This window comes from Chiloscyllium plagiosum, chromosome 30 (genome assembly GCF_004010195.1).
Source record: "Chiloscyllium plagiosum isolate BGI_BamShark_2017 chromosome 30, ASM401019v2, whole genome shotgun sequence".
Classification (NCBI taxonomy): Eukaryota; Metazoa; Chordata; class Chondrichthyes; order Orectolobiformes; family Hemiscylliidae; genus Chiloscyllium; species Chiloscyllium plagiosum.
Window position 1 is genome coordinate 18,757,942 of NC_057739.1, and position 25,256 is coordinate 18,783,197.

At 38.6% G+C, this 25,256-nt stretch overlaps 1 protein-coding gene across 10 annotated transcripts in view; it reads right to left on the reverse strand.

The window, feature by feature from the left end:
* The window catches only part of LOC122564768 (probable voltage-dependent N-type calcium channel subunit alpha-1B), a 594,873-nt gene that overhangs the window by 123,734 nt on the left and 445,883 nt on the right, over nt 1-25,256 (reverse strand). For 7 of the 10 annotated variants that reach the window (XM_043719974.1, XM_043719966.1, XM_043719967.1 and 4 more), the window contains 7 exons: nt 22,034-22,870; nt 20,276-20,490; nt 18,348-18,486; nt 12,461-12,590; nt 6,505-6,564; nt 4,981-5,087; nt 4,449-4,460 (listed from right to left, as the gene is read on the reverse strand). In XM_043719974.1, the coding sequence (XP_043575909.1) occupies nt 4,449-4,460; nt 4,981-5,087; nt 6,505-6,564; nt 12,461-12,590; nt 18,348-18,486; nt 20,276-20,490; nt 22,034-22,870 (1,500 nt within the window). The remainder of the gene's footprint in view (nt 1-4,448; nt 4,461-4,980; nt 5,088-6,504; nt 6,565-12,460; nt 12,591-18,347; nt 18,487-20,275; nt 20,491-22,033; nt 22,871-25,256) is intronic. The other 3 variants (XM_043719969.1, XM_043719970.1, XM_043719968.1) reach the window with 1 other exon arrangement.

Below are 25,256 nucleotides of genomic sequence, written 5' to 3' on the forward strand. Positions count from 1 at the left end.
CAAAAGCTTACAGTGTGATATAACTGAAATTATGTATTGAAAAAGATCTGGATTGTTTGTTAAGTCTCTCATCTTTTAGAATGACCATGTTGGTTTTAGTTCTTTCATATGTAAAGTGCAAAACGTTTTTAAAAGTTACATTCTTCAGTGAACTTTAACAATTGGTGTCACGTCGACCCAGATAATGCATTGAAGGTGTGAGCTACCCTGTGTGAGACTGTCTGTGCAACAATGGTCAGACTGATTCTAATCTAAAAAACAGATTTACAGAATATTACGTGGATTCATGCAGTTTTTGAGCAAAGTAGAATATATTTCTGCAAGTACAAATTCACCCCACAAACGTATATGTGTATGTATGCATGTGGGGGTGTGTGGTGGGGAGGGTCATGAGTGTCTGTGAGAGAGAGTATGTATGTGTGTGATTATGCATGTGAAGGGGTGTAAGTCTATGAGAGGGTGCGTGTATGAGTCCTACACACACACACACAGATGTAGTTATCTTTCTCCTTTGGCGGTCTTATGTTTTTCAGAGTTCAGACTACTAAGGTCAGGAATCAATCCCTTCTGGACCCTGCAACAATTCTAGTTTGAGCATGAGACTCTGAACAGCTTTGGCAATGCCTCACACAGCTTCCAAATCACTTCCTTTGACTCAGTTACACCCCTATACCCATACATTCCAACATTTTACTTGTTTTATTAAAACAAGTAGTAAACCAACAGTTTTAAAGATCATCTGCCAAAACAATCAGATACTTCTTTCCTCTGATATCATGAGCACCTTTTAATATAATTCACGTTTGTCAGATCTTTTATAGCATGATTGTTTCATCTTTCACCTCTCACTATTCAATTGCCTCCCCAGATTCTATGACAAAGTACGCAGCATTGATCACTTGCCCATTTGTAATGCCATCTATCCTTGAGCAATACTCTTTTCTCTAAGTTATTGACAAAATTTATAATGAACATTGGAAACTATGTGATTCCAGTAAAACACGCGTGACAAAACTCTTTGTTCTTCATCCTACTAACATGCTTCAATTGAACCTAATATCTTGTTATCTTAACCATGGGGACACATCTGCTTAAGTCGTTATAGTGGACAGCATCAAAACTGAAATCTGAGCGAATATCCCTGCCACCTCTAAATTGGCCCTACTCATCTCAAATAGATTGGTGAAGGAATACTTCCTTCACCAATCCTTCAAAGTTTGAAACTTATTCATGACAGTTCAACCTTTAAATCATGTTGTTCAAATCTTGTCTCTTTCTAAGAAGACATCTCATTTGCTATTACGTAATCCATTGGAACAATGCTCAAATACACATCGGGAGATATTGAAGTGGACTGCATCTACTTCAAATAATTCTATCTCTATGTCTACCTACAGGATGAGATTGTCCAAATCTTGAGTGCTGTTCACATTCAGCATTTTGATTTCTAGTTTGCCTTCCCTTGTGACACTAAGGTTTTGTGGTTTTTGCTTTCTCTGAAAGTTCCCTTTTAACACAGCCACATCTCACTCCCCTAAATCCCCACTTCAGCAATAAGAATAAAATCGAAGTTATTTTTTTCTCATTTACACCCCCACAGCTCTTGTTAAATAAGCCAATGTTCCCTTCTTTTGCTCCAGGTGTACTTAAAGACTCTGTTATTTTGCTCCTTAAACTTTCCTCTATAGATCCCTCATATTTTCCCTTTGCATACTTTACCAGTGCCTTAATTCTTTCCGCTTGTAATTTTTCTCAGCTTGTTCCTGCTCTTCCCCCCCACTCTCCTCTGATTTTCTTTTTTATTTTCATAAACATTGGACTGACCTTCTTGTTTTCCTCCTGGCTTCTATTCTCTTCAGTAGTAAAAGCTGTAAAAGCTCAATGTCTAAAAGCCTCTTGCTAAGAAATTCCACTAATCTTATTCCATTCACACACAACCACCATTGGGTAGAAGCAACTAACTGAAAAGGCCAAATGAGGCTTATTTCTCCTGGATATCCTTATTTTACCAATGTGATGCATTTGAACACATTTCTGCATTGGTCATCATTAGCCTATCAATAAAATTCTTGTACATGAACCAAAATTATTTTTATCTTTTCTAAATATTTTAAAATAACTAGTCAGTTCTAAGGAAAGAAACATCCCAACTGAACTGGTCAAAACCCGTCCTGTCTACTACAGCATCTAATCCGTTCATTTTCCATGTAAATGAATCTAATTATCATTCCATTAACTTATGGACTACAGGATGATGTTGCATTCCGCTATTCTTACAAATAGAAGTTTGGCTCATTTAAATGGCTTTTCCATTTTTCTGCATATTACGCATGCAATCTCCCATAATTTAGAAGCTCCTGTTATCATCTAATTGAGTCTGACAAGGATGCTTGAGACTAAGTGGAACCAAGGAATAGGTGATGGTTTTGTGTCAATTAAGTTTGTATGGGGAGCAACTAATCATTGTGTTGGAATTTTCTGATGCATGAGCTCAAAGAAAATTCTGACCAAAAAAAGTATACACCTGAATTCTGTCAAATGGAGTTTTTAATCTCTGGTGATTAACAGCCACACGGTTGTAATTTGCGTTTTAACAGGTGAGTGGACAAAAGGTTACGTCTGAAATGTTTCTAGTCGACGGAGACAAGTAGAAATGTGTACATCAGTGCACATACCGTGCAAAAGTGTACAAAATCCCTCCTTGCTCTAAAACCGACAGCAAAATCGAGAAGGTCTAATGCAGAATTGCACATCCAGTCCAGCCATTACTCCAGACGAACACAGCAGTAGCTTCCACATAAACTTGACCTTCCAAGCACTATATTTTTCAACTGTATTTCACTCCTGTATAGTTGAAATAAATCTTCACACCTCATTCAAAACATGGATATATTTTGATCAAAACAGTGACCCAACAGAAATTGTTGGGACTATGCAGCAGCTTAGCCAGCATTTGTTTTTTATTCACTTATGGGACATTTATCGTCTGTATCTCGCTGCTCTGGAAAAGATGGTGGTGAGCTGCCTTCTTGAACTGCTGTAGGTTGAGCCCTTGGGGAAGGAATTCCAGGATTTTGACTAAACAACAGCAAAGGAACGGTGATATATTTCCAAGTCAGAATGGTGAGTGGCTTGGAGGGGAATTTGTATGCCCATGTATCTGTGGTCCTTGTCCTTCGAGGTAGAAGTGATAATGGGTTTGGAAGATGCTACCTAATGATCTTTGGTGAATTTCTGTAGTGCATCTTGTAATAGAACACACTGCTGCTACTGAACATCGGTGGTAGAGGAAGTGGATGCTTGTGAATATGACGCCACTCAAGTGGGCTTTTTGTCCTGGATGGTGTTAAGCTTCTTGAGTGTTGTTGGAGCTGCATTTATCCAGGCAATGCATCTCAGAAGATGGGCTTATATTTTGGGTGGGCTCTTTCATAATGGATCCTGCATGAACGATCACTTTAAGAATTTAATACTGCCTGATCTACATTGTATTAGCAGAACTTTCTATTTTTATTTCTGATTTCCAATGTTTGTCTTGTTGACTAAAAAGCAGTCACTAACATAATCATATCAGAGGAACACAATAACTCCTGACAGTCACTACCAATACCAATTAATGTTAAGCAATTAATGTCTTAATTATTTGGGTTCTGCTTTCTATCAATTAACTATTGTCATTAATGCTGTTCCCTGGTAGAAATATATCAAATCTAAAAGAAACAGGCGGAATATTTTTGGAGGACAAGTTACCAGTAGTCAGAATAACTCAAAATTCCGCACAAATGTATTACACAATGAATTCCTTAACTTCCGGATAATAGATTCCATTTTCAAAATGGAAGCATGTAACCTGAGCTGAAATAGTTCTATAACAAAAATAGTCCCAACAAGATAAGCACTTCCACCTTATTGAAATGCCTCTTGCAGCTATGAAATAAGGATAGCTTTATGTATTAATAAAAGTCAATAAACGCAAGTCAGAATTTACTGTTCTATTTGAAATGAAAATCTAAATTAAAAATGCATACAAATATATAGTTCTTCAAATCTTAACGATTATTTTCAGGAAAGTTAGTAGTTTCTTTCAAATTTCTATGAGTGACTTTTAAAGTTAAATTGCTTTATTTAATGTAATTAAGGAAAGAGAGGGAGGAAATGCATTGGGTATGGAATAACAAATCTAACTTCACAAGGCACTCTGCAAGAACTGTTATCTCTGCAACATCACTGAATTTATCACAAATCATTTCCAAATCATTCCAGAACTTGTTAGTACATGTAGGCTTTCTTGTTAGAATTGCAAGAATGTCGGACATTATTTTAAGGGTTAATCAGACATGCACTGATTCAGACATCACACATGTAGTATTGTATATAACATACATGATGTACTGACTTCCTCAAACAAGCTTAAAGATTTTGTTTTAAGATTGCAATGAAATCCTTACCCGAGGAAACTCCTGTTCAGATACCCGTAACCAAGGAAGAAAGGAAACAGGACAATTACAAGACAACAGCAACAACAACAAAAACAAAACTCAATTATATTTTCTTTAGTTCTTAACGAATTAGTTCTGTAGTTTATTCATGGTGACTGGGTAATGCTTTGTTAGAAACATTAATCTTTTAATTCTGGGCTTTGAATTTGCATTCAACTTGGAATTTCAAATACAGAGTTTTCACCCTTATGAGATTAGTAAGAAAAGGACTTAATTTTTAAGTTTAATTTTTTAAGTTCATTGGTAAAATAATCTGGATGGAGAGAAGTTTTTTTTATGCAGCAATTTATCATGATCCAGCATACTCTACATTAAAGGATTGTTGAAACAGATTCAACAATAGCCCAACATAAAAAAATACACTTGAATCCTTCAACTGAACAGAATGTGAGATACAAACAATGTTTACAATTAACGTGCAGTTTACAGAGGCTAAGACACAGACAAAAGTCAAAACCGGAACAGTTTGGCTGTTACTTACGTAAAAGCAAAAGCCACAAGAGCACCACTAACGACAATGAAATCCAAAATGTTCCAAAGGTCTCGGAAATAAGAGCCAGGATGAAGTAACAGACCTAAATTGATCATCTAATGAAAGGAAATGAGGGACAGTTAAAATATTACATAAAAAATGAAAAACATAATTCTTTGTTTTGTTGCAATTATTTCTGATTAGCAGCCCCACTACACAAAACCTCAAGGCTATGGTCTAAATATTTTGGAAGTGGCACATGGGAGACAGTCATCATCATATGTGATGTGTTCTCATGAACCACCGTAAGTCGATATTATGACGCTAATTGTTAGCCCCACTACACAAAACCTCAAGGCTATGGTCTAAATATTTTGGAAGTGGCACATGGGAGACAGTCATCATCATATGTGATGTGTTCTCATGAACCACCGTAAGTCGATATTATGACGCTAATTGTTAGCCCCACTACACAAAACCTCAAGGCTATGGTCTAAATATTTTGAAAGTGGCACATGGGAGACAGTCATCATCGTATGTGATGTGTTCTCATGAACCACCGTAAGTCGATATTATGACGCTAATTGTTAGTTACAGGCCAGGTTAGGGGGAGCCATTTAAAGCGTATAACAGCTCTTAAAAGGAAAGGTGTACTCTTCACTGCAGACAGCACAGAAATATCTACAATTGGAAATAAACGGCTGGAAGACAGACTCTGATATTTCAGGGTCATACTCTCAGCCTTGATCCATCTGATCACTCAGCCAACATTTTAAATCAGTGAAGAGTTACAGATTTATAAGTCTATGGATTCATTCTGCAGTACTATAAAGTCACAGCTGAAAGATTTCAAAGCAATTAAGATATTCATTATACTCATTCAACAAACATGTCAGAGCCTCCCAGTTTCACAGCAATTTAATACTCACAAAAATGTTCCAATTAAAACACATCATACAAAAATCATTGGAAATAAACTCATAATGTGTTAAGTAATTCACAGCACAGACCTTTGAATCCAGTTCTGAAATACACACTTCTGAACAAAAAAATATTGACTTACATTTGTCTGATGCACAAATTTATCACAGTCACTCCTCATTGAGCGCAAGCAATCAGACCCTCAGCACATGGGAATGCCACCACACACAAGAGCCCCCTCCAAATCATTCACCAACCTGACTTGGAAATATATTGCTGTTCCTTCACTGTTACTGGATCAAAATGCTGGAACTCCCTCCCTTACAGAACCATGAAGTAACCTACACCAAAAGGACTGCAGTGGTTCAAGAAAGCAGTTCACCCCCACTTTTCTGAAAGGCAACAGGAAATGCTGGTCCAATCAATGGAGTTCACATACCATGATTAAACAAAACACAAACTCAATTCAGTGAACTGTTGCCCTCATTGATCACAAAAAAATGAAATTGTCTATTCCCAGTCAGTGAGATACAAGATAATTAAATGCAAGTTATTTTTTCAGAAAATGTACGACAATGGTTTAAATGGTAAGAATGTAGTGGGAATGTTTACCTTTATCACCATTTCAAATGTAAAAACGCCAGTGAACACATAATCCAGATATTTCAGAACCTGCAGCAAAATGTATTTTTTTAATTTTGGATTTCAGAGCATACAAATCAGCTATCAAAGCATTTTTATTGGTATTTAGTACATCAAATAATCAAATTTCAATACTGCCTTATTCATTGATCTGAGAGGTTCATGTAAGTTTCAAAGAATGCACTGCCCATTATAGAATTGTTCAAAAAGGTAGAATAAAAACAAACAAAATATAACTGGGTGAAAAAAGACACAAGATTTGAATGTCAGTATCACTGATTTGCCATTGGTTCAGGATGTGTATTCAGAGAAAAAAAATGAAATAACAGCATAGAGGTGAGCTGTTAAATAACAGCAAAAGACAAGGGTCCTAAAACAGTTGATGTTTTGACAAATTGCACTGTAACACAAAAACTTTTAACCCGTTGCCTAGTTACCATAATTAAAGGCAGAATTTGCAAATTGTATAAATAATGTATTTTCACTTCACAAAAGTAAAGCCAAATGTTAAAAATGCCAGAGGTATCTTGGCCACTGTTGCGGCTTCATCAGACAGACAATGGGAGTAGTCTCGACCTAACCTACATGGCAGAGATCTGACATGTTTGCATTGGCTGTCAAATTCTGCTCCCTGGCTGACTTCACTTTCATTAACTTCAGGAAAATTAAAATCGGGAGGGGTGCAAAGCAGATAGTCAGTCATATCTCATCAGTTTCCCAAGACAGATTAAGTTAGTGTCACCCTCATCTATAATATACATTCTTGAAGACAAATTACAGCCAAAGCAGAGAATCTAATCTAATTAAATTAGGCTTTCATTGATCCTGACTATATTTCCAGACTTCTGCAACTTCCAGTTCCCAATAATGTATTATTTTGCATCGTCTTCTTAAATTGTTTATTACTGACATAAATAATAAAGGACCTTTGATTATTTTAACAAACAAAAATCATTATTAAGTTGCAATAAAAAATGGTAAACATTTTTGCAATACCATGTTCTGCGGCTAACCACTTGCACAAATCTATGAAAAAAAACTATGAAAATAGAAGCATTTACTTAAAGATATTAGGAAGGAATGACCAATCTAAATCAAGAGCACAGATTTTTTTTCTCTTGGTTGTAATTACAAGAAATGAGTCTCTTTATAAAGAGCAAGGTCGTGCTATGAATTGTTTTAAACAATTATAAAGTGTTGGTTTGTTAACTCTTCCATGGAGAGAAGTCACACAACACCAAGTTATAGTCCAACAGGTTTATTTCAAATCACAAGCTTTCAGAGCACTGCTCTTTCATCAGGTGAGTTAATTCTTTTGTGAGAAGTAAACATTCACAAGTGAATTATCAAAGATGGTCAAACCGTAAGTTCTCTTTGAACCCAGTTTACAATCCAGCAAAAGAATCAACAATTATAGCTCAAAGCAGCTAACAGTATTGAAATGTCTTTCCTTGCAGTCAACAGAAAACACTTTCAAGATCCCAGCAGGATTGGAGACACATAGTTTCACAGAGCCATTGTTTCAAATGTCCATATTTACTCTTGGAGTATTCAGACCCTTTCTTGTTTAACTGTTTCTTCAACTCCTCTTTAAAAGATATGGAGGTGCTGGTGCTGGACTGGGATGGACAAAGTCAGAAGTCACATGACACCAGGTTATAGTCCGACAGGTTTATTTGAATTTAAGCTTTTGACAGGGCTCTGAATATAACCTGGTGACTTTTCTTTTTGAAAGCGTTAACAAACCAGCACTTTATAATTGTTTAAAACAATTCATAACACAAGCATTTTCTTTAGAAAGAGACTCATTTGTTGTATCTATGACTCAGGGAAAAATATTTGTGCACTTGATTCAGATTGGTCACTTCCATTCTCCCCCCATACCTTTAAGTAAATGCTTCTATTGTCAGATTGTGCTTTTTTGATAGATTTGTTAGCCACGGAACATGGCATTGCAAAACGTTTACTATTTTTCATTGCAATGTAATAGTAATTTTTGTTTGTTAAATTAATCAAAGGTCCTTCATTATTTATGTCAACTTAAGAAGACTTCATAAAATAATACATTATTTGGAACTGGAAGTGGCAGAAGCCTGAAAATATAGTCAGCATCAATGAAAGCCTGATTTAGATTAGATTTTCCGCTTTGGCTGTAATTTGTAATTTGAGTGCAAATTATGCTTCATATTGTGATGGCTTTCAAATTGAACTTAGTACTCAAGTCTTTGATTAGATAATATCAAACAACTGAAACTAACAGGCAAATATTCTATATATCAGTGCATCTGGGTAGCGCAACAGAAAATAATTGATTCTTCTTTTCTTGCATTCAAAATATTAATTAATTATATTTAAGAACGAGACCTTGGTGTCATTTTATTAATATAGCTGGAAAAATGTTCTTTGAAAGAAATATATATTATTCAATATGAAGACTGTCACTCAACATCACACATCACTGAAAATGATGTTAAAATTTTAATGAATCAATTACTGGTATCATTGATGTCCATGAATCAATTTCTTAGTTCAAAATTGTTAGAATGTGCCTTAGTTGGCAGGAAAAAAAGAGCTTAATTTAATGGACTTTCTCAAACAGCAGTAAATACGACATATTCGTCTTAACATTGAATTGGTGGCAAGGTTTTGGGCATAGAATAGGTTTTCATCAAAAAGATTCTAAAAAAATGCATGCAAGATACCTTGTGGTTTGGTCAATTACACTCACTAGGTTTAGCAGAAAGTCTTGATCATTATGAGATATCATTACTAAAGACACTCAAATATGTAATTTGACAAGTGGAGTAGGTGGGCGGCACGGTGGCACAGTGGTTAGCACTGCTGCCTCACAGTGCCAGAGACCCGGGTTCAATTCTTGCCTCAGGCGACTGACTGTGTGGAGTTTGCACGTTCTCCCCGTGTCGGCGTGGGTTTACTCCGGTTTCCTCCCACAGTCCAAAGATGTGCAGGTCAGGTGAATTGGCCAAGCTAAATTGCCCGTAGTGTTAGGTAAGGGGTAAATGCAGGGGTATGGGTGGGTTGTGCTTCGGCGGGGCGGTGTGGACTTGTTGGGCCGAAGGGCCTGTTTCCACACTGTAAGTAATCTAATCTAATCTAAACTGTCCGAGCATGTCTATCATGATAAAAAAAATTAACCAGCAGGGTGTATTTCTGTGTTGTATGACTCTATCCCCACTCTAAGTAGCCCATAACGTGAATGGAATTTAACACTACCCCTGCCCCCATGATGTTTTGGTAGCTGTGGTACATTTAATCAGGTAAGAGGGTGTGGGGTCAGCGATCCCACAGGCTCCCTGCCGCTGCCTCAATTAAGTCGATGGCAAGAAGGCCCAGGAACTGCCTTCTGACACCACCAAGAATTGAGATCCATTACTGCTCAACTGTCCCTTCCTACTGAAACTGATCCTTCCCTCTGCCTAGTGAACACTAGCCCACCGCTCATCGCCATTCACCTAAGCCTAGCTCTATCAGTCCTCTGTGGCCTCGGGTGGCTCTAGTACCAGCAGCTATAAAGCAATGAAGTTCTGCTGGTTTCTGATTGGCTACCCAATGTTCCTTGATCTTGGGAAGGCCCACCAGTGGCTAGTTATTGCCTGACTGGCACTTAATTTGGTGGGTATAGCTGAAAAAAAGGCAACAAGTTGTCTTGCCAGCTCTACAGCTGGTGGGCAACTACCTGATAGCCTCAAGTACATATGACTGTTCCCTTTGATTCAAATTCAAATAATATTCATTCATTTTGCATGATCAAAACAAAAGGATAATATCAAATAAGGGTCTCATGAAAATACAAATTGAGAGCAGAAGTACATTCAGCCCCTTGCCTGCACCCTGCCATTTAACAAGATCATTGTTAACCTGATTTTGACTTCAACTTCACATTCAGGAATACCCCATTAACATTGAGTCACTTGTTAATCAAGAACCTGTGCACCTCTGCCTTAAAAATATTCAATGAATCTGGGCAGAATTTTCCTTTCTCAAGAGGTGTTGAGAATGGGAGATAATTGGGCAAGTTGTCCCTGGCAAGTCACTTGTACCCTTTTTGGCAACTCTGCATTTAAATGCTGGAAAGTAGGTCCATGGTTTGACTCATCAGCAAGTAAGGCCCTTTCTGATCAATTAAGGCCACCTAAGGGCCTCAAATCACCACCTTCCTGATTATCTGCCTCCCTCATGGCCATGACAGATAACTAGTTTACTGACTGGGAAGCAAACACTATGCTTCCGATCCCTTGAATACCCTGTCTTCCCAGGACCCCCATCCTCTGAGAAACATATTAAAAAATCTTGCTGTCTCATCACTGGATTCTCTCCAGAAAAGGCCTCGACTGCTGGACATTTTGACCCTGAAGCTCTGACTGGAGAGCAATGTCAGGTGACTTGACATTGCCAGCATTGAGGCATCTGATAGGTAGCATATAAGCAAGTTTCTTACTCTGTCGGCTATTAATGAGCTGATAAGTGTGTGATTCAATGTGTTATTTTGCTAGTGGGAGGGTCAGTGTATTAATCATTACCTAACACATTCACACCCACAAAAATAGGGAAAATCACGGCAACCACCATTCTCTGAGGAAGACAGGACTAAAACATTCAATATTCTGAGAGAAAACAAGTTCTCCTCATTTTGGTCATAAACATAGTTCCTTAGTTCTAGTCTCTTCTAAAAGTAGAAAACATCCTTTCTGTCCCCTCCCTGTCAAGTTTCCTCAGGATCTTATACCTATCAATAAGATTACTTCAATAAGATTTCATTGTTCTGAACTCCAATGGATACAAACCCAGCCTAATCGACCTTTCCTCATAAGATAACACCTCCTTCAATCCCAGGAGACATTGAGTGAATTTTCTTTGATATGCTTCTAGAGCATTTATTTCCAATCTTAAATAAGGAGATGGCAACAGTGTGCAGTTCTCCAGATGTGGTCTCACCAGCATCTTGTGCAAGTGCAGCAAATCCCTGCTTTCATATTTCATTCTCTTTCCAAGAAATGACGACATGCTGTTTTTGTTCCTAATCAATTGCTGAACCCGCACACTAACCTTTTGTGATTCATGTTCCCAGACACCCTCTGTACTTCAGACTTCTGCAGTGTCTCTCTATTTAATTAAAATGTTGCTTTTCCATTCTTCCTGCCAAAGTGGACAGGTTCACATTTTCCTGCACTATACTGTACTCCATCTGTCAATTTTTGACCACTCACGTAACTTGTATATATATTGCAGACTCTTTTAGGTCCAATTCACAGCTAAATTTCCTGCGTACCTGTGTTACAAGCAAATTTCGCAACTTCAATCCCTTTGTCCAAGTCACTGAAATGAATTGTAAATAATTGAGGCCCCAGTATTTATCCATGTAGCTCTACTCTTCTCATCTTGCCAACCCATAAATGACACATTTACGCCTATTCTCTGTTGCCTGGTGAGGATGATTAAAGAAGTAAAAACAGAAAATGCTAGAAATGCAGAGGCAGTTTCTGTAGAGAGAGAATGCTTTAGGGCTCCAACCTTACATCAGAATTGTAAAAAGTTAGAAATGTAATTTTTTTGAGCAATTAAGTCGAGGAAAATGAGAAAATGGAAGGTCTCGAGTGGAGAGCTGGAGCGTTCAATGACAATAAGTATCGTAGAGCAAGGCGAAAGAAGGGGAAATGGGATAATTAAAGAAATAAAAGCTCTGTGTGAATGTGGGATAGTTGTCAACCAATAAAAAGTAAAGGAAAATTGATGTCCCAACATCAAATGTGAAATCTTTCTGAAGATTCAAGGACATATTATTGTGCACCAAACGAGTTAGACTTTATCCTGTCGATATAATGATACAGTTGTTCTTTATTGAAGTACATTTTAAGAGCATTTGCAGCTGAACTGGGATATTTTATTAGCTGTTACAACAACTTACATTATTTCTTGGTGAGTCTGCTGTCACAGGATCCTCTGCTGCCAGGGCTATACTGCTCATTGCTATCACCATCAAGATACACATCTCGAAATATCGTAGATTGACAATGTAATGGCATGCCCTGCGAATACTAAGAAAAAGGAGTCATAACGAATGCTATCACATATTGCATACAGTGCACCAAGAATTAAGCGTATGCATGGATAGCTTCATAACCAGCTATTGCAATTCTCATTGAGAATGCACACAGGTAACTGTTTTTTTACATATATAATACAAGTTGTAATTTCCTTCTCTCTTGTGCCAATATTTCATGATATAAAGTAAATTCTCACTAATTAAATCATGTTACATTTTAATTAGTCATTTTTTTCTTTTGAAGTTCATTCAACAAGCCCACTTAAAAAAAATTTATATTCTCACAGGAAATATCAATGAGATTAGTATAAACTACTCACCCTCCAGATAAACTGCAACTAAAATGAAGGAATTATAGTGAACCATTAAAGTAATTATTTGTATTACTTAATCAAATTAAACTTATTAGCAATTCTTGGCATAAATAGAATGTATATCTGGGCTCATTAGTGAGGCTGCACTCTTATTTGCAAATTTCTTTAAGTGATAGGTAGACCTGTTTTTTTGCTGGGAAGGAGACCACCTCATATAATTAATCAGCATGCTCTCTGAGACCATTTTTGATTGCCTAAAACAGTTGTGAAGGAATTTTCTAGATTTTGTTTTTCCAAAAGCTTTAGATTTTCATCTGTAATTCTCTGCAGGAGATTAGGTGAAGAGTCTATTTATTGTGTTGCACAAGACATTGTTGTTGTATGAATAATGCTGAATAGTCCATTCATTTTCCACTGAATGTTCTTGGCCTGGATCTCCTAAGAAGCAATGATATTCATTAGATTGCCATTAGATTGTTCTAATTTTTCCCTAAGTTGACATTGCTTCACATTTCTTCCTGAGTCCAGCTTTCCCACAAATATTAAGTGTCTCAGTGAGTTCCATCACAGTGGAATGTCAGAGAGAAGACAACAGACATCTTGATCTTATGGCAAAAATATTTTGTCCCAGGATGCTGGTATTGTTGGCTGGACGAGCATTAATTGCTTATTCCTGATTGCCCTTGAGAAGGTGATGGTGAGCTGCTACCTTGAACTAATGCAAGTCTGTTTGGGTAACTAAGTGTGTTGTTTTGCTGAGGAGGCAATTGAGTGAGGTGGGTAGATCTGTAATTGGGTGTTGGAAGGTAGTCAGGTCTGGTCAGATATAAATAGCAGGGTGGGGAGGGGTGATTAGTTTGGGGCTTGCAGTCAGGAAGGGGCGAGGTGGGAGGGGGACCAGGTGGGAGTGATGCTGGGTCATTTGTGGAGTTACTAGGAGTTAGACTAGGTTTAAATCTGTCTAATATTTCATGGACAACTATTTAGGTAAGTACATATGAACTGTCTAACATCTCTAACTCTAGCTTTGAGGAGCAGGGAGAATTACTTATTGAAAGTTAAAACTTCAAGAGCAATTTATTTGGAAATCAGTATGTCAAAACTTCGGTGATGTTCTGACACGTTTCTTCAACCTTATGTAGCATCTCCGACAATCTGGAGACCAAAAGATTTGGGCCCAATGTATGCACTGGGTTATCCAATAATGTGTATCAGTCAAAACAAGACACACAGTCAACTTAGTTTTAATAAATGCTAAGCTAAAAACGCTAATTTAAAACTGCTTTTCTGCATTACTGAGCTCTTGAAATGGTTGCTGTCTTCAGTGACTTCTAATTACCACCGTGAAGACAATTGACAGCATGTTACATGTCACATCTCTACTGGACTGTCAAGGGAGCACACCTTGACGCATTCTGTAACATAGTTCATGTTCAGTTCAAAACATTTTTACTGAAATATCCCATTACCTTCACTGAACAGTTTAACTTTCCCCTCCAAACACTTTCTACTTTCTTCCTTTAAAGCTGCAGGCATTTACCTGCTTATAGCAGCATGTTATTAGTGACAATGTTTACATAATTTCCAAAATGGTCCTCTTGATGGGAAACTGAAGTAAATAATCTTCCCCTTCCCAAATGCCAAAGAACATCGAGTCCAGTTATCTGCTCAACTGAAATGAAATAATTCACGGACTGGACCAGGCTGCATCTCACTGTCATAGCACTCACTCACTCTGTGCCTACCCGGGTGCTGATAGCATCCCTGCCTTGCTCTGCCTCTTTTTACTTTGCCCCCTCAGCCAGAAATACTTGCCTTGCCTTTCCATTTAGCACTGGCATAAAGGCAGGGAACCCGTAGTGTTTATCAGCAGGTCTTTCTCGAGACAAAAGGGGTTTACTCAGGGGGTATTAGCACAGCAAGCCAAGGGCAACTTACAAAACCAGTCCAGGGGTTTAGGCAGTCATTCAACTCTTTGGGGATGACAAGGTAAGGATGTTCTCCAAGTAAAGGGTGAGGAGCTAATGACAGATTACCAATTTGCACTCATTTTGTCCTATTGGGAGTTGCTTTCCTTCTGGAATGAGAGAAAGAGAGAGAGAGAGAGGTAATAAGGGAGATGAAAGTGGGTGGCACAGCTTGACTGTTGGTGAGTAGTTCAGTAGGCAGAGTAGAGGGTATGCAGTGTTAGTGATGTTGTGGGTTGGGTTGGTGAGAGTGGCTCTTGAATGATGTTGCAGGAATAGTGTGAAATGCAAAGCATGAACATTGGTGAGAGGTGAGCATGATCGTGGAGATAGAGTGAGAGTTAGGTTAGCAATTTTTGAGAACATTGGTCGCTAAGTATGTAAGCTAGCTCGCTGAGCTGGAAGGTTTGAGTGTTAGATATCAGAGAGAAAATGATGGCACCTTCGCTGGCAGAAAGGAGAAGGTCATTGACTATCTTCCCTACAGTGCTCGGCATTCCTCCATATGACTGAGCTTGCATTAACATGGATGGCAGACCAACTGGCATGTTCTGGCATTGTGGCCTCCACAGCTGGTCCTGGGAAAGAGGAAATCCAATCTCCCCATCACCCCATCCAGCAGCAGGTCCTGCCCGCAAATCAGGGAGACGATTTCCCCCTACTACTACGTCTGGGGGCGGAAGTAATGTCAGAACAGTGCTGGGCAGCTCAGGCCTGACAGTGCCTGTCTGGGTGCACACAGACTTTTAAAGGTGGTTTGGGCCGGGGATTAGTGGGGTTGGGGTGGTGGCAAGGAATGCCAGTGAATTCTGGGATATTGGCTGATATCGGCAAAACGTTCTGGGAATGGCGTGTGGTAAGACAGGACTGGATTTAGACAGGACAGATTCCATTGGGGTTAGTGCGGTGAGTTTGATAAGGTACGGCAAGAAAATTGCCTAGGCCTCGTGATGGAAATGTCTCAGAAGCATCTATATGAACTCAGACTTAGGCAAAAACAAAATGTGAGATTCAGCCGATTGTTTCAAACAGGGTTTGAACAGCAGGTGAGTCTGTTCAGCTGGTGAGCAGCGGATACAGTAAGCCCACCATCTGCTCCATGAACTATACTGGCAGTCTGAGCCATTGTAACCATTGAGATGCTGGTAATCTGCTGTGCACTTGAAGCCTTGAAGTACTGTTGCTGGGGATAGGGTAGAGAGGGAGAAAATAACATGGCTTGTCCTCTCTGCAATTCAATTCTTTTTTTTTGAAGAAGGTGATCTCAGTGGGAGAGGGAGATGGATAGACCCCTGTGAAAGGGAAGGTTTTTATCGACTGCTAGCAGCTGCATTAATGCCGGTGAGAAGATGCGAATATGGTCAGTACAAGGTTAGGCAATCATGAAAGCTAAATGCAATGTGACTTCATTAACAGCTTCTCAGCTGTTGGCTTCTGGAATCTTTTTCATCTTCTCACATAATCTGTGGATTAAAGGAGTGAAGCATCATCGTGTTGAAACATCCTGATTGCTGACTTTCTGCCTTCTATCCCACACACTTTCTCATCACAGCAACTGCCTACAAAAGAAACAACCACCATTGATGCAGAAACATTCACAATCTGCGTAGCTTCACAAAATCCTAAAATAACTTACACGTTACTCCTGACTGGCTGCCAGTGGTCGTTAAGGTGGCTGTGCATTTGGCCGGTTAACATTGACCTTCATTGGCACTGCTCACTGACCTTTCTTAATGTGTTGTCACAGCATTCAGATTGTAATGAGGTCATACTTGCACAGAAAGATCCAAATTTCCATAACTCATTGATAGTCACTGCCAGTTTTAAAGCAATGCTGATTTTCTGGCTTGGTCTGCAATCTCAACAATGAGCACTCAGTGGCATGAGGGGGCCAAGTTGCTGCACTATGATTTTGGTCTCATTGTCATTCTGTAACCACCAAAGGTGAAGGCAGTGAAGAAAGATTCACCCAAAAGCACTTGTCAGAGTATTGGATTTGAAATCATGTGGTGCTTTGACTGCGCTATTAGTTTATTTTTTAAATGATACATACCTGATTATTTTGGAACTTCTATAATTGATGTTTCATCATGCTCTTTTAAAGATAATCATATTCTTAGAAAAAAGAAAAAAACCCATCAAGTCCAACAGGATTCTGATTTGATTGATTTGTTGCTACTGGAGTTCTCAGCAAATATTTCAATCTCCCTCTTTGCAAAATTATATCAAGTTGTCTCATAAAACCCTTTGTGTGGCAGTAAAGCTCCTCTCAGTGATCAGTATCAGCAAAAGACTGCAGTCTGCCCAGTCACCGGTATGGGAGGGTGAACGTTTCATTTGCCTTTATTGAGATGGGACTTTAAGATCTGGAGCAAATTACTGCAGATGTTGGAATCTGCACTGAAAACAACAAATGCTGGAGATCACAACTGGTCAGATAGCACCCATGGAGAGAGATCAGGCTAATGTGCTGAGTCTAGAATACTCTGATGAGTCATCTAGACTCAAAACATTCGCTTGCTCTCTCCCCATGGTTACTGTCTGATCCACTGTGACCTCCAGCATTTGTTGTTTTCAGTTTAAGATCTGGATGTTTTTCTTTCCTTTTGTCTCTGCTTCTTCTATTTCTGCTGTTGTTTTTTTCAGTTCTGGTTTTTGTAACCAAGATGGCGTCAGAGAATGGTGACTTTGTACACTTTTAACTGTACTCCTGTATTGCTGTACTCGAGTACACGTGACAATGAAATCTAATTCTAATTCTTGTGCTGCCTGTTTTAATGATGTTCCTGCAACCCCAATGAACTGTGGGTGAAAAATGACCACCTGACTGCCATCCGTGGAGTTAATTCCAATATGTTTAACTTGAGTTCCGAGATAGTGTTACAGTTTCAAACTCGTCCTATAATGTTTTATATTCAGATTCTAGCGTAAAGATTGAGCTCTTGCTCAGAGATAATTATCCAATTGGTAGCACTTAATGAATGGCAATTTTCAACTCCAAGTTAGCTGCTCCCATCAATTCACAGAAAGTAATTGGTGCCATTTTCCTATATATCATTGCTGTTGTATTATTAATCTCTTCATAGTTAGCAGAAACATTTATTGATTCAGTATGTCTGCTGATATGGCAATACATGATTATATTGGCCATGGGTGCATGCAAGCTACATTATCAGGCAGACAAAAGACTCATTAGAGATTTATTTCTATTGTGTTAAAAGAACATTCAGGGAAACACCCTTCATTATTGGCACATACAATCTAAAATTCAAGCCATTATTTTTAGGCAAATTATTTCTGCATATCTGATGCAATGTAAAACAAGCTTATAATTTCCTAATTGTCTTGAAGAATAAGTATTTAAAGAAAGAAGAAACATAGACTTAGAAGAATCCCATTGATGTGATGAGGTGCCAATAACTATTGGCTAGCCTGGTCATATGCTGGAGTTACAGCAATGGTACTTACGGGTTTGTGGGGCTGAAAATGAACATGGAACTATATGGTGGTATCTGTCTTGGCCCGTTTTTGATCAAATCATCAGCATCGATGTCTTTCTTTTCCTCAATTTTTGTGGTACTTTCCATATCAACACCTACACTATTGACTGAAAAACAGAATAAAAAATGAGGATTATTTGATCTCCTAAAATTACGTAACCAATACAGTTTGCATCTGTTTCATGCTATGTCAATTAAATTGAACCACTGTTGTATATTGATTTTAAAATATGAATTTGCATGGATATTGAAACAAAAATTTATTCTCTAATATATTGGCAAGCCCTGCCCAAATAAGCTATATTTAAGCATTCAGTTTTTGTTTCCCAATAAATACATTGATAAAGAATATGTGAGAATTTGCCAACCAGAGCAACATAAGAAAATGCCACAAGATATGGGGATGTTTCCTTAGGTACACCAGTCACCAATCTCTGTCGCTAAAGGCATTGTAGTGTTAACTCCTGAATAGATATATATCAAAATAATATCCAAAGTTTCTTTGTCTCGGCATAGTGATTGGAGACCTCTTATGCCCACTTCCTAACCATTCTGACGAGATTTGAATCATTGGATAACTCTACTCACCTGTTCAAAATTGTACAACTAAACATCCCTGGTCCGCGCATTTTTAAGTACCATGTAAACCAAAATTAATTTCATATTTAGTTAGGTAGTTTAGATTAGAGAAATTATGAAACTGTTATTTTATAATTGTTTACAAACGTAAAAGAGTACAGAGTACCAACTTAATGTGACTATGGAAATTGGTAGGGTACAACTCATTGTCAAACTGAGATCTGTTTTGGTAGATTTACAGCACAGAATGGAATCTATCAGATGTTATTCTTTTAACTCTCGGGATTAAACTAGGGCCATTTCCCATTTACCTTTCCTAAATGTTACCAAAATGTTCTTGAAATATATTATGTTTAATGTTCAGAGTAGTAAACCATTTCATTTTCTATGTGATAAAAGATCATCATCATCATTTTTATTGTAATCACTTGAGTCCATTCACCACTCATGCACCAACTGATGTGAATGATTCTTCACTGTTTTGCCTTGCCTTGCACATCCCTGGAGGGTCAAGGGTGTGGTCACTGGTTTTGATCTTGTGGCTAAACAAACATCAGCTTCAAGAAAGATTGAGGCTAACTGCTGGGTGTACAAGTTCAGGGCCCTCTTTTCTCACTGGCTTTTCTGATTTGTGGTCACTGGGATGAACACGTGATGGTGGTGCAAAGGAAGATCTCGGCAGAGATACCAGCAGGTAACCGTGTGTTGTAGCTGCCTTTGGAGAGTTTGACGGGACACAGTATGGTCATGTTTGTCAGTCATTGAGCCTAGAAAACTCAGAGGAAGAAAATCAATGAGTTGGGGTCAGCCCTCATTGTAAAATGAGAATATTAAGGCTGGGACACTGAGATAAACAGCAGTAGATTGCAAATAGTTTTGGCTTGTTATCAATAGAAGTAATTGAAGCAACACTGTCTGACAGTGCCTTCTCGTTCTGACAGCACATGTATAATGTGACTCTGGCCTGACCCCTCCACCCCCACTATGATTGAGTGTAGTTAGTAACCATTCCCTATTTAAATTAACAACAGAAATAGCAAATGGTCAATGTCTATGCCAGCCCATACTGGTATTTTATGGATCCAACTACATAATTTTAATGACCATTGTTGCTAAGCACCAACTGTAGAATTGATTTTTGTGCAGTAAAATTACAAGTGAGCCATTAGTCTAAAAGTAACTTCACCCTGTTACACTTGTATGCTTCATGGATCTGATTGCAACATATAGGAATTTGTCCAACCAAATCCAGTTGCTAAAGAAACAAATATTGAACCATTTCTTCCCCTCTGCTGTGCAGTTTGTTGTGTCACTTACTCGGGAGTAAAGTGGTCTCCCCTGGAGGAGCAGTGATGGTGACTGGGATGTTGACGGTGACGGTGTGCTCTGTATCTCTTGTCGGTAATGTCACAAGCTTAATATTCTTCTGATTGTCGGCATCCTCTGGTTGCTGGGGAACATGCTTCAAACCACCAATAGGTGGCAGCGATGTGGTCCCCAACATGGCCGTATCCACAGGTGTTTGACTCTCCCTGTGAAAATACGATAACGTTTAAAAAGCAAAGTCCTTATTCATAATAGTCCCCACTCACTTGGATCAACAGAAATAGCAAACTGAATTTTCTTTGTTCAGTACAACCTGTGGCAGCTGTAAGCTTTGACATGACAGCATCAGCTTAACAGGCAAGGGTCTAAAATTGACCCATGACTTTTCCTTGAAAGTCACAATATATACATATCATTCAGTTATCTGGTCATTTCCACATTCATTTTAAAAAGCAATCAAATTGTCAATCAATTTCATTGATCCCTTATATGTGAGGACTTCTTCATTAAGAAGAATCAGTATGATGCTCAGTTAATGGCTGGATGTGCAGATGAGCCCACTACTAGTAAGTGCACAGAGGATAGTGTTCAGTGGCTGTACAATTGACATTGGCACTACTGGCTTAAGAAGAGAAGGAATGGCGTTCACCCACTCACTGATTTTCTTTAGCCACAGTGTTTGTCAATAATCGCTAAATGTAATGAAGCACTGGTCAACAAAATTCTTAATTATCATGGTTTAGAATGCTTTGTAATGTCATTACAAAATAAATCATCCAATTGGATTTTAATGGTTTTTAATGACCCATCAATTCTAATACTATTCTTTTGGAGAATTCTGTTTCAGTTCTCAGCGCATTTGATTTGCTACGTTTAAACAATTACCCATTTATATATTGTGTTTCATGTCCATTAGCCTTTAATGACCAAATGTTCAGAACCCTGTGGTTGATTTCTGGCCTGAAGATTTTTCAGTTCTCCTGGCATTCTGATCGGTCGGATGCAGACGCATGAATCTAGTTAATTTTGCAGCCAGACTAATATATGGGCTTTCTGAAGAAGGCAGTGTTATATCAGAGACGAGAGTAAACCCATCTATTGTTGGCTAATGGAGGAGAACAGTTTCCATAAGTTACCATAGAGATGTCACATTGCATGGACTTCACAGAGCAAAAGAATAAAATATAGGGATACAGGGCACTGGGCACTAATCTGACGCACAAATTCCCCATTGTACAATATCATTCGGTTTAACACTTCCCAGGCCAGGGAGCTTAGGCAGATTTTCGTGGCATTAGGAAGATTGTGCAGATCCCTTAAAATGGAGAGCGACGCTCAGATGCTAGAATCCTGCCTCTGTTTCTGAGAGATCCAGTTTTTTTTTCTGGCAGAGGCAAAAGGGACAAGGTGTGATTCCTAAAAGACGAAACTATAGCTCAGCAGGGAGAATTGAAGACAATGTTGAATTTAAACAGATCCCACTTTGGCTGATGCCAAGAGCTTAACCTGAAGTGTGAGAGTCACAAGCTGATGGAATAGACAGAATAAATATTTTTGAAGGGCAGAAATAGCAAACTGAATTTTCTTTGTTCAGTACATGATTCAAAGTTTATTAAATTCCCCTTATCTTTCAACATGGAGGAAAAGGTACAAATTGTCAGTTGAATTTAAAAAGAAACCTCTGCTGGACTGCTTTGTTTCACAACACATAAATATGATATTGACCTCAATAACTTTGTGAACACTTACTTCATTTTATGATTCCGTCGTTCTCGTAGAACAGTTTCTCCTTCCTTTTCATCATTCTCTCTCTTCTCCTCCGACTCATAGGTTGAGAGGGCCTTCTGCCTGTGTCTGCGTCGTCTTTCAGCTCCTTCTGGGTGTTGACTTCTGCCGGCTGTGTCTCCCTCTCGATTTCCTGAACGCGACCCATCTTTGGCACGTGTCCGCCGTTCACCCTTTGTGCCATTGGCTGTGCCATTTCCCTCCTTGGCTTGCTGATCTGAGCAATGCCGGTGAGACCGGTGACGCCTGTGCTCCTTCTCGGGAGGTTCATCCACTGAGCTCTGCTGGTGGTGATGGTGCCTCCTCCCTCCTTCGCGACTTCTGCTCCGATCACCTTTGCCATCCTTAGGCCTTTCCTCCTGCTCTCGTTCAGTCTCTTTACTTTGGCTCCTGTGTGAGTGCCGTGGTTCGTCTTTGCTGTTGGCCCCAGATTCTCCATTGTTAATTGTGCCATCCCCCTTCTCGAGCTCGCTCGGCTTTTCCCGATGCCGATGGTGTCGTTTTGGTACCTCGCAGCTCTCCGGCTGGACCAACCTCTCATGTTCGCTGTCTTGGCAATCGTTTTGACGGACTTTAACATTGCTGTTCCGCACGTCTTTCCTGGGTTCCACAACCAGAGGCCGGTCCAAGTGGGTTTTCATATCTGGCCGGATCTGATGGGAGGAGACATACACTCTGCGCTGCTCATCGTCAAGTTCATTAAACAGAGCCTCTTGACTAGTAAGGATGTGCTGACGCCTGAGTTGTGAAGTCCTTTGTTCCCAGACGGACATTGACTTGAACGCTTTCTGTTGATCCTTGCTATAAACAACAAGTAATAAGATGTAATTTAAAGCTGCACGTTCAGGAAGTATTTAGAGAAACTGTCCACTTTAAATCTCCTCCGGCTTGAAAAATTAACCACATACAGAATTTTAAGCGAAGAGTGAAAATAATAGAATTTTGTTTTAGTGGAGAGTATCTCTCTGATTGAATGGAAAATCTACCTTTTGAAATGGGACTAGATAAAAAGTCACCTAGATGTCATTGTTGCACTGAAACACACATTCTCCATAATCCTAACACAATCATCCTTGCCAAAAGTAAAGATCAGCACCACAAGCAAATGCCATCCATTTTCAGATGTAACAATGTGTCATTTGTTGGGTGCTATCATCAAGCAGCAGCACAGCTCCTGAGTAAATGTGAACGTGTGAATAAGACAAATTCTGATTCTGTGCTTGCATCAAAGGGAAATTTTTATGGTCGTTTTGCATATAAAGAAAACTACAACATTTCAAAACAAGAAATGAATTGAGAATGGTAAATGTGAAACAAAGGAATGAGAATATTCCTTATATAAATCTAAGGTTTGTTGTTCTGCAGTAATGTTCAGCTTGTTAGTCTTATATTTAAATGTCAGAAGCACAGAATCACACTTGACACAAGTACTGAGTGGAAATTTAAGCACACACACATATAACAATGCTCCAAATGGTACAAAGAAACACATTTACAATAAAAGCTGGATAGGAGCATTCAAATGAGATATTGAGGTGACCTCTGAGACAAAGAACAACTCCACTATGGAAAGCATATAGAAAGCTTTAGCTGCAAAGTAACTCTTTCACCTACTGAAACATAATGGCCATGGGTAGCATCTTATTTCTCTAAGTGAGGGAATTATTGAACCAACAGCTTGGCATTTTTGTTGGAAATAAAAAACAAAATCCTTAATTATGTTTATTTAGACATTATTTCACTGTCCTTTGCAATGCAGGAATAATTGAAATGATTAAGTTAGAAACTTTTTATGAAGTTCTAAAGACAAAGCAAACTGTCTATATTTTAGCCTCCAAGGAAATTGTAATTTTCAAATGATTAAATAATGTTCAAGATTTTTTTTGTCCATCACATGGTCAGAATTTCTATTTGTTTTTATTCCAGAATTAAACTGTTGAGGTATCAAATAGCATAGTTCAGTGTGCAAGATTCTGATCAATATTGAGACATCGTAAATCCATACAAAATACCGATTTATTACAGCACAGACGGAGGCCATTTGGCCAATTATATCTATACTAGCTCTCTTGATGAGCATCTTACTTGGTGCCATTCCCCTGCCTTCATCCCATAAACCCTTCACATTGTTCCTTTTCAAATAAAAAAAACAAATTCCTTTGCGAATACTTCAATTGAAACTGCCTCCACCTTACACTCTCAAGCAGCACATTCCAAAATGTAACCACTCGCTCAATGACAAAGTTAAAGGTTAAAAACGTTAAACAGGAAATCTTTACCAAGTGTGCACTATTGAAACACCAGGGCTTTGAAATCATGCTCAGTCAAATGACAGGATTATGCAAACCATGCGTATTCGCCACCATTACTCTACTGAAGCTAACAGTCACTTTGGGAATTTATAGATACCCAATAAGGTAGAAATCCTAAAATTGCTGTTAGTCAGTTTATATTCCTCGAGAGATTTTCTGAAGAGGTTCTCACAAACTGCAAACTCCTTTTCCTGTACGAATTGACAAAATCTTCCTTTTTTTTTCTCCACTGTTAGTCTCACTGTAAAATTCCTTCAAAAAGGATGCATCTTGTTAAATAAAGTGTAACTAGCGTTACAATGATGTGGAGGTGCCAGTGTTGGACTGGGGTGGACCAAGTTAAAAATCACACAACACCAGGTTATAGTCCAACAGGTTCATTTGGAAGCACTAGCTTTCGGAGTGCTGCTCCTTCATCAGGTGATTGTGAAGCAGGACCATAAGTCAGAGAATGTATAGCAAAAGATTACAGTGTCATGCAAGTAAAATGATATACTTAACAAACCTAGATTGCTGTTAAGTCTTTCATCTTTTAGAATGGGTTACAAGTTTCGGTTCGTTAATATGTAAATCCCAGAACTTCTTTTAAGTCACATTCTTGAGATAATTTAAGATTTTATAAAAAAAAGGTGATATCTCAGGTCAGACAATGCATAAAAGGTGTGAGATCAGAGTCTGTCTGTATCCTAATCTTGAGTCAGACTGGTTCTATTTCCAAAGTGGAATTTATAAAATATTATAAAATGGATTGACTGCCTGCATTGACTGCCCTATAGGTTGTGCATTTTTTTGGAGGAAAATAGAATGTGTCAGCAAGTACAAATTCACCCTATAGACTTGTAAGTGTGCGCGTGAGAGAGAGAATGTGGGGGCGA